General features: G+C 40.4%; 2 protein-coding genes across 2 annotated transcripts in view; both read right to left on the minus strand.

Moving 5' to 3' along the window:
• sigirr (single immunoglobulin and toll-interleukin 1 receptor (TIR) domain) overlaps positions 1-3,097 on the minus strand; it is a 9,310-nt gene extending 6,213 nt beyond the window's left edge. The window contains 6 exon segments of the mRNA XM_020625587.1: positions 137-280; positions 688-828; positions 1,005-1,132; positions 1,242-1,449; positions 1,719-1,997; positions 2,855-3,097. Coding sequence (XP_020481243.1) covers positions 137-280; positions 688-828; positions 1,005-1,132; positions 1,242-1,449; positions 1,719-1,997; positions 2,855-2,924 — 970 coding nt within the window. The 5' untranslated portion in view covers positions 2,925-3,097.
• Positions 3,098-3,307: 210 nt separating this feature from the next.
• LOC109951098 (anoctamin-9) overlaps positions 3,308-10,009 on the minus strand; it is a 12,005-nt gene continuing 5,303 nt past the window's right edge. The window contains 14 exon segments of the mRNA XM_020585392.1: positions 3,308-4,742; positions 5,334-5,446; positions 5,662-5,755; positions 6,150-6,266; positions 6,358-6,505; positions 6,627-6,779; positions 6,859-7,055; positions 7,157-7,254; positions 7,510-7,567; positions 7,690-7,801; positions 9,153-9,175; positions 9,177-9,439; positions 9,642-9,746; positions 9,854-9,936. Coding sequence (XP_020441048.1) covers positions 4,727-4,742; positions 5,334-5,446; positions 5,662-5,755; positions 6,150-6,266; positions 6,358-6,505; positions 6,627-6,779; positions 6,859-7,055; positions 7,157-7,254; positions 7,510-7,567; positions 7,690-7,801; positions 9,153-9,175; positions 9,177-9,439; positions 9,642-9,746; positions 9,854-9,936 — 1,580 coding nt within the window. The 3' untranslated portion in view covers positions 3,308-4,726.

The following is a 10,009-nucleotide window of genomic DNA, read 5'->3' on the forward strand; positions in this document are numbered from 1 at the left end:
GCATTCCCCCGGACGACCTGGAGGAAGTGTCTGGAGAGAGGGAAGTCTGGGCATCTTTGCTTAGACTGCTGCCCCCGCGACCCGGTCCCGGATAAGCGGAGGAAAATGGATGGATGGATGGATGGATGGAGCTTACCTCCACCAGGTAAGATGTCATTGTCGTTAAGATGCACCTTGTATCCATTTTTCTTTTCCAGATGAGGTTTGAGAATAAACTTGACAAACTTCCTGTCATAGTCATTGCTCACATAAGATATGTAGGCGTCGTATAATTTCCCATCTGAAAGCACAGAGACACAAACATAGCAGTAATTCTAATATAACATTCTTTATCTATTTTTCATCTTCATTTTTACTTTTACCTCTCTCCTTTCTTACTTTTTTGGCTTTACATATATGTTTGTGTGCAGAGAACAGTGAATTAAATAGTGCTATAATATTATGATGTGAATGTTCTCTAACGCTATTGGTTCGGTGAGAACATTGACCCAGTGACTGATATGTAATGATTTTTTGGATTTCCAGTTTAGTGGGATTTCTTGGCAATAGCTACAGAAATAAGGGGTGGGTTTCTATATTTAATTGAGAGACTGTCAACTTCTATGATATTACAGAGCAAACAGGTAATACAGGATTCTTCCACATTTATACCTACGGTATGTTACATCACTTCGACATCGATCTCACCATTGAGTTCGTACTCTCCGTAAGAATTCTTGTACCACAGTTTGATGTTGAGTTGACACCTGGAGTACACGACAGCAGCTATAGCCAGGAAGAGGAGGAGTATAATGGCTGCAATAACAGCAGCTGTGTGGCTGGGGCTGTCTGCACACACACAGAAACAATCAAAAAATAAGCTGAAAATAATCAGACAACGCTTTAGTTGAAACTATGATTGTCATAAAGTTCAAACACGTTTTCAAAGGTACTTTTTTTGACAAATTCGCACAAAATGCAAGACAGAAAATCAAAGACCTACATGGACTCATAAATTCTCTTACTTGAGTTCTGTAAGTGGAAATCAGATGAAATATTCCTCACTGTGCAGCTGTAGAGCCCATAGTCTTCCAGGTCCCTGATGGTGATCACCAACCAACTGTTTATCATCAGCTGACCAACAGCAGGAGACCTGATAAACGGGACAGAAAACTAGAGCCTACCTTCACTCTCAAACACTTTAACTGAAGCAGGAACATAATAAACAGTGGAAATCTACTGTTTAAAAGGCTCCAAATCACCATGAGGAGGTATTCTGCATGTAAAGTGTGAGGTTTGTAAGAGGCTGGCCATCTTTACTCCACTGCAGTGCAGTATCACAGTGCTCCTCGTGAGGGTCCCAGAAGAGGAGAGCAGAGCAGTTCATTTCCACTGTGGATCCGACACTTCTCCACATTTCAGTCAGGCCTCCATTAGATTTGAATTCTGGAGCTTTGGAGCATTGCGGCTCTGTAAAAAGACATACCACTGTTATCTGTGTTCACTGCAAGAGCTGCAGACAACAGAGACATTCCTTTGCACTGCCAGGTAAAGCTGCCGGAAGGCCTGCTGTAACTAAATGCCTGCTTGCAGGTGTAGCCAATCTGTTGAACTAGCCCCTTCACTCCCAACACAAAGTTTACTGTGGGGATGAATAGGAGTCTGCAGCAAGAGCAAAACAATCACAGTATCAGGTTTTAAGTGACTTCATTACACTTGTACATGGAACTAATACATACCCTTAACTATGAGATGCACAGTGAATGAGATGGTGCTGTTCCCCTGTTGCATACAGGTGTAATTCCCTTGGTCTTTCAAGCTGAGGTTGGTGAACTCCAGGTAGGCCTTTCCCTCCTGACTGTGGAGCTGCTGACAGTCCTTCTGCCAGGACAGGTGGATTTGTGGGGCGTTCTGGGACTGAACAGACTCTAGAGGGCAGTTGAGCCGATATGGAGGCCCCTGTTGTCCCACAAGAATCACCTGTTCCTGAAACCTGCTCTCATCCACACAAGTCTGAGCTACACAGAGACACACGGAGTTTACACAGTCTTCTTTACTTTAGGAATATAATCTGACAACACTCAGTACTGACCCCAAAATATGGATCAGTAAGTGCAGTGCCTAGGTCAGTGCAGCTCTACAGTACTTTATGTTGTGGGATACAATACATACAGTAAGCAAATTACTAGAAATGACTGCTTACTTGAGAAAACACTTTGCATACAGTCTGTGGACTTAAATGGTTTGCATACACTCTGTGGAGCTTTAGTGTGTAGCCATGGACAGAGTGTCTGCTGGTACCTGAAAGTGAGCCTGTTTACTCTTTGACCCTGTCAGACTATGAGTAAATTGGTGTTTTGCAGACTTTGGAAAAAAAACGTCTGTGTTTGAGGACATAGTTAACTGATCCCCTGTCAAAACGGAATCTAAATCGCTCAAGCTAATTTATGAGAAGTAGCCATTTATCTGGACCTGTTCCTCAAAATATTGTGCGCTTGCGCTCCTCGTGACTATGTCATCAAAACACACAATAACTTGCACAACTGCACTCCCTGGTTCCTCTCTAACTTCACCATTGCTTTTTTTAACAGTTTCTCAAACACAGAGACACACATCCGGGTCCAAAGTCCGGGTTTATCTCTCATGTTGCCAGGAAACTGCATGTGACTGCGCGACAGGTACTATGATCCTGACATTTACGCATCCAGAATCCCGCAAATCTGATTGCGACAAATAGTTAACAATAGTTTACAATGTCAAACATAATAAACTGAATTCTACCACTATGATTACATTAAAGGGTTTTAAAGGTAGCGCCCTCACTAAACTGTAAATCCTATTTGAGTAAATAAAGTTTCATTTTGTACACTCTTACCAGCCGCGAGGAAAGTCTTGTTCAATGAGCCCGCGCACACCAGGAGGAAAGCGATTAAAATCACAACCATGTTTTCTCTCCTCGGGTGAGAAATGATCCAAGAGTAGATGGTGGTCAATTTACTTCACAATGTGTAAGTTTATTACAATTTAGTTACATCGTGCAGCGCCGTAGATGTAACTAGTCAGACGTCAGCCTTCGCGTTGATCAACAGCACCTGGGAAGAACTCTCTTGGCTATTGGCTCCCCGTGATCACGTGACACATACACCTGCGTTGCATGAAAAACTCAAAATAGATCAAGTGCGGCTGTAATGTATCTGAAGTAAAGACTTTATCAGCTTATTTCACTGCACCTTCCACACTTTCTTCAGACAAACAGGCCTATGGTTACTGAGGATTTTATAAATACTGAGGTCAGGAGTCCAGAAAAGCCAGTTGGTAAAGGGTTTATTGAAGTGGTTGCCTATTTTATAAATCATTTCATAATTCTTTATATATCAGTTATAGCTGCAATCATTAATAAGAACAACAGTTGGGTTGTCAGGTTGTCAAAAATCCTACTGCGTTTATAATTTCTATTTGGTAGTAAAGTAGTGGAGTGCTGGCAGTCTACCGATAGTATTGATGAGTTTCTCAAGTTCTAATAACCAATCAATATGACAGATCTAAATGTTAATGTGACATTAATAAAGGGTTTTAATCATCCAGTCTGCAGGTGTTTGTGTTACAAAGCTGTTAATAAATGATTTTTTTTTTTTTCCAGACAGTAATCCGCTGGTTTTCAGAAAATAAGTCAAACAGTTGAACCAGCTAAAGGGATTTTTCACAACCTGGCAAACCAAAAAGTCCCTATTTTAATGGTGATAACTTATCTATAAAGCATAGTAAACCTTTTACAGTATTTACATTTCACATGACCACATTAGTTACAATTTACAACTCCTTTATAAAGGGTGCTGTGTTGTTGAGTAGTACAGGTTCAACTCTATTTTCTTTCATTTTTTGTCTTTTCCACATGGCCAGGAGTACATTTCTGGGGGACAAAATTTCATCATGATATTTTGTGCATAAGAAATAGAGACTAAGAATACTATAATCAGCCTTTGAAGCACACCATGTGCAATTTCTATGCAATTATATAAAATAAAATGACAAAAGTGGCATAAATGTACAGTAGCTATTACTGAAACACTGCACCTAGACATAAAAGCATGTGGCTCCAGTACAAATCTCTTTAATTGGTGATTTAGTAAATTCAGTGTTAATTATGAGACACTTTTATCTGACAACCTTGAATTGAAAAGGCATTTAACTAGGACAAATGTTTCCTCTTTTATTCATTAATATAAAATATTATAACACAAAACATTCTTGCATCTGATTTACAAAAAACACCTGACATCAGTTTCTATCTGCAATAATGCAACAACCATCACAGCGCATTTTACAATATAAGGCAACATCGTAACACACAACTGGTACTCTATTTGCAGCAGCAGTATAAATTATCTGTAGGTTTTCAATAAAAACACTTGCATACAACTCACAAATATAAAGATCCAACAGAAAGCCGTCAGTGCATTCTTAAAATAGAATAAGAATAATTTCATGAAGGACCTGGTCAGTAAAATCAATTTCTGTACACTTGTTTTGTCAAAAAAAAAGAGGCTGTCTTCATTTCATGGATAAAAATCCGGATAGCCAGTTCTTAACATTTGACTGTAAACAATAAAAGAAAGTGAGAGCCACCTGTCTGAACTCTTCACACAGAGATGACTAATGACTTTGAGTCAGCACTGTTAGTCTGGACACTTTAATGCACAAGGCAACACTGGGTTCAAATGTGTCCCGGTTAAAAGTCTGAATGCTGTCACGCTTCAAATGACCTGTAAGAAATAAAAGCAAGGATTGGTTAGTTACAACATCTGGGAAACAAAGAGCGGTGAAGAAGTCTGTGAATCTCATTCCTCTGGCAGGTTTTCTGATGCTTTGAGGGCTAGGAGACTTTTAGTAGGGAAGACAAGAAAACCGGAGATGTCAGTCAAGCAAACACATCTGTCAAGTCCAAAATATGACAAAGGCTATCTTCCACTAAAGTCCAGTGTCACTGTGTGTGAAACTGTGCCAGTTTGAAGAAGGTTTATAATTGGCATTCTTATTTTGCACAGCATAAACAAATGAGAAATGTGCAAATGAAATATGCAGCTCATAGTCAGTCTAGGGATGCACCAATATCACAGCTCGTTGTATGTACTCAGTGGGATCATTTTAATGTAAGTCAGTGTAAGCGACTGTGACTGGATGAATGTTACCATAAGCTGAAACACAGCATATCAGGTGGATGAATCTGTATCTGTGCAGTAGTTTTTGTTTTTAAAATATTTAGACAAAATCACAAGAGGCACATGTGATGCGTGATATAACAGTTTGAAAATATTAATTTGGCAATCACACCAGTGTAACCATGTGAAACTCACCTGAGTTCCTCTTTTAGTCTGTTAAGTTTATCAAACAGACTGTCATTTTTCACCTGCATGGGAGCGCTGGGTACAAACCAGGCTGCAATGAATTTGAATATGACGACAACATGCTGTAAGCAGAGAGGAAGATGTGAGGCACATGAATTCTCTGTGACAATATGGTGGCATCAAAGACTGTTATAGACCAGCTCACTGACATTTTAAAGCTCAAAGCTGGGAAGATACTGTGGGGTTTTGGGAGTTGTATAGGTTACTGTAACAATTGCTCAAAGAAATGACTGTGAGAATGTGCTCTGTTGCTTTGTCAAGGTGCCACATGGCTTACCTCAAAGAGGATGACAAATGCAAAGCGGACAGCTAAAATTAGCCAGAACTGTGGGGTAAGACTGTAGTCCTCACTGCTCCTGTAGTCTTTATAGCTGCACAGAGGAACAAACCAGAAAACCGATGTTATGTTTCTTATCAATTGATTTTTTTTTAAAGATATTAACATGTAATAGATGATTGCAGGGACCAGCTGTAGAAATGTCCATCCACTTCTAGGAAAAATGTACAGTACTCTTATAACCAGAGATTACACAGTCCTTACAGAAACAGTAATACTGTGAGGATAATGACAGACATCTGAGCGTACTGTGAATACTCAGCAGCTAACACCCAGCTAACACTGGGGCTGAGCAGAATCACTGCTTTCAGCACTGCTGTTAGTCATAAATTACATGTTTTGACTTTGGTTTCTTGTAACCTAAATGTCAGAATCATGCCATCACTTTTCAGCTGTAAAAGACGAATATGACTTAAAACTGAACAAACCTGCAGTAAGAGACATTCAAGCCATTAGGAAGCTGATTAGTTGAAAATGCGTTGTGTATGTTCTGATCATCTATCCTTGCAGTGGAGAGAGTGTTGTTGATGTAGCCAACCATGCAGCTTGAAGAAAAAAAAAAGAATTTATTTAGAAGGAGTGTTGCAGGCAACATGGGAAAACAGAGATATTATCTAAAGAGCTGCACGTTCTCACTCAATATCTGTGACTGTGCCATTAGCACATGGGCCATAGTGGTAACGGTACAGCAGTCGAGGAATGAAGTCCGAGGATACACCAATGACCAGCCCGTTTGCAATAACAGCTAAGACACCAATAGCCTCCAGCACATCTGTCCACACCCCTGAAGAAATGCAACATTGATATGAAGAGTAAACATGCACACAAGACCTACAGGCTATTTTACTGTCATGTTGCCAACTAAGAGCTAATAAATCAATACTTAGTTTATTAGCGATCCTCACCGATATCATTGGTTTTCTTGGGAACTAGTCTGCGCTCCAGAGTGACCATCTTAATGGCATCCAAGCGTATCTCAATAACATTATTAATAAGGGCTAAGAGAGGAGCAAGAGGAAACGCTGCCACAAATATGGTGGTAAAGCTGAATTGAATCACTGTGGAGAGAGCAAAGAAAAATATTTTCCAAAACCGCCCTACTATTTCTATGGGTAAAGCATTCCACAGAGTGCATACCCATCTCGAGGAACTCATTGAACAGGCTGAAGGAGTCAACGTCACTGAGGCGGTAGTTGCTGAGCCAGTCTCGGAGCTTGCAGTTATCACACAGTTCAGCTCCATTTTTGGCCTCTGATTCATCTTTCAGGTAGCAGTGGGCACATTTTCTCTGTAGTCTCTGAGTTCTCTGCCTCTTCAACCACCTGCAGAACAAGCTGGTATAACCAACACCCAGTTTGAACAAGTCTGAACCCAGTGCTAGGAGAGTGGATTTTACATTGGACATTATGTAATCACAAATCTCATGTATACTTACGGGCCAGTGAATTCAAACACGTTGCTGATAGTTTGCTTGAGTATCATTATAATTGCCATTTGGATGAATAGGTCTGTGAGACATCCACTGGGGTGACACTGCACAACAGAGGGTAAAATGTTTAGAATAAAAATGCATTGGTAATTTTTAAAAAAGGTAATTTAACCATTCTAGGTGGGATATACACTCCCTGGCCACTTTATTAGGTACACCTGTACTATTGTATACAATTCAGTGCAACACTTCTGCCTTAACATCTGTGTTTATGAAGCTTAAAATGTTTTAGTTTTGCATACAATTGTACAGGTGTACCTAATAAAGTGGCCAGTGAGTGTATATCTGTGTTTACTCACCTCCTCTAGCCTCCATTTCCCAGCAATTCGAACATAACCACCAGGATGACCATTTATCCTGTTAGGGTAATAAGTCATTATGTGTTGTTGTACAATGATAACACAGTGTGATCACATCAAAATCAACCACCACTAATGCTGCATTACTGGCCAGCCCTAACTGAGGCCACAAGCTCTCACCTGCCAAGAAAAAAGGCTACGTAGAAGAGCGAGGAGAAGTAGGTGAAAAACTGGAAGGTGAACATCTTGACAGTGAAACTTTTCTCTGTGGCCGCAAATGATCTTGTTTCCTCTGGTGAAGACAGACCTCATGTCAGTTGTCATGCATTTCACTATTTGGCCAGTGGAGGGCACAACACACTTTAGGGACATCCAGAATGTCAGATTTAGCTGGAGGGATTTATTTTCTCTGTTTACTCTGTTTATATCTTGTATGTTCAGTATTTGTTGCACAAAGTGGAGAAGATGTCTGAGTGTTAATATCTGGTGTTATTGTTAAAACATCAGCTTTTATAGAATCCAGTCAACACACGGCCACAACCTTTCTCACACAGACTCCTGACATGTAATAGAAGGAAAAGCACAGGAGTAATTGATACCGATAATGATGGTGGCATTTTCATTTGATGAACTAGTTCCAGGGCTCCGATATCAGGCAAGCTGCCTCACTGTCTTGGCACATTTCAACTGGATGAAGCCATCATTAATGTTAATTAATTCTAGTTAATTCTTAACTAAACCTGTGCTTTTCCTGCTATTTGAAGTAAAAAAGATCTGCTGTGAAAAAGGTCCATTAAATCACTAATTTGTCTAAGAGCAAAAACCATACCAGGCACCACAACCAAATGCCACAGGCTCAAATATATTCTACATAACAGTGGCATAAGACTAAGCAATGCTACAGGGCCCCAGGTTTTCATGCTCTCCAGCCATTTCTAGTGCAACTTCTGAAATAGTTTATACCCTGTCATTCCTCACTGCCCCCGCAGTTGTCCTTAGTGTGTTCCCTTCCTCTGATTATCCCCTGACCTATGACACACCTTTACAACTGCTCCGCCCATTTCTACACTCTAAGCCTTGAACCCTGCTGTTTGCTCATCAACAAGGCCTTCATACTGTGCATGTTGCCAGCACTTTTTTGAGTGATTCAAATGATCTTGGCTTTCCCTTGCCATTGCTTTTAACAATACTTTATGAATAATTCTCCCAGGAAAGGCTGCAAAGTTGTACACATATGAAAAGTGTGCAAAAAGGGCTCAAACACTCAGCAATTTAAGAGTAAGCCAGTCCAGGGCCCTGGCGAGCTTATCAGAATGTGTCAAACTAGAGGAGTGAATAGAGGACAGCTTTCAGTCCCTCTTGGCTTCATCATTCATGCTGCCAAGTGTTCCAGACACTACCTGCTTGCTTGAATCTGCTGCCAGTTATCTGTCAGTTATCTGTGTGTCTGACCTACATCTTGTCTGATCGCCCGCCTTGCTGCTGCAGCTCTCCTGGATTTGTTTGCCTGTTCTCACTGCCCACCTGTTGACATCTGTTACTGACTATTCAAGTAGCTGCCGATTTAACCTGAACACGCGAATTTATCACTCTGAATGTTGCACCATGTAAGAAGTGATAATAACCAGAATACATAAACAAACCTATTTCACAGAGCTTCATGGCTACAATCTTTGATATCTGCAAAGACAAAGACATAGACATAGTCAGGGTCAAAGAGAACATTACTAAAGTTACACAGAGATGCACATTTAGACCTCTGTACCCGTGTCATGACAGTGATGATAATATAATGAAGAAAAGCCCCAAGCATCATTGCTCCAATGTTGGAGTAGGTGCTCAGGAACTCCCATGATCCCTTAGCCAAGAGCTCTGCTGCGATCACCCTGAACACCACCAAGGCATGTGTCAGGCCAATGATTAACAGTATCTGGGGAAAAACAATTGCTTGTATTACTATACTTGTGATGGCTTCTGTTAACTACTGTACATCTTTTGGTAGAACTTAACTAGATGCTTAAACCTGAACCCACTTTCCATCTAATTCTGATATGAACCTTAGTCAAATAAGGGTTCTGACAGTATACAAGCCCTTTAAATATGTGAAGAGGCAACACAACAACATCACTCACCATAACTAGGACACAGATCAGAACCACCGTACTGCGCAGATAGGAATGCTTGTATTTCTTGGGTTCACAATTGACATTGTTCACAATTTGCAGGATCAGTTCCTCCTACAATTGAGTAAAAAAAATAAGAAGTAAAAATCCGACATGAATTTCAAAATGAGCAGTGACCTGCTTTTACTGAAATTGTATATAACATGTTAAACCGAACATACCTCCTCCTCACACCAGTCAGACACTTTCCATTCACACACATAGGAAGCTCGATGTCTCTTCCAGAACGCCAGAAACAGTGTTGCTGTGAAAGACAGGGATTTAAATGAGTATTACTGATATCTGAATCACAGTGACACAGTTTCAAACCTCAGGTC

Source organism: Monopterus albus, unplaced genomic scaffold (genome assembly GCF_001952655.1).
Source record: "Monopterus albus unplaced genomic scaffold, M_albus_1.0 scaffold7.1, whole genome shotgun sequence".
NCBI lineage: Eukaryota > Metazoa > Chordata > Actinopteri > Synbranchiformes > Synbranchidae > Monopterus > Monopterus albus.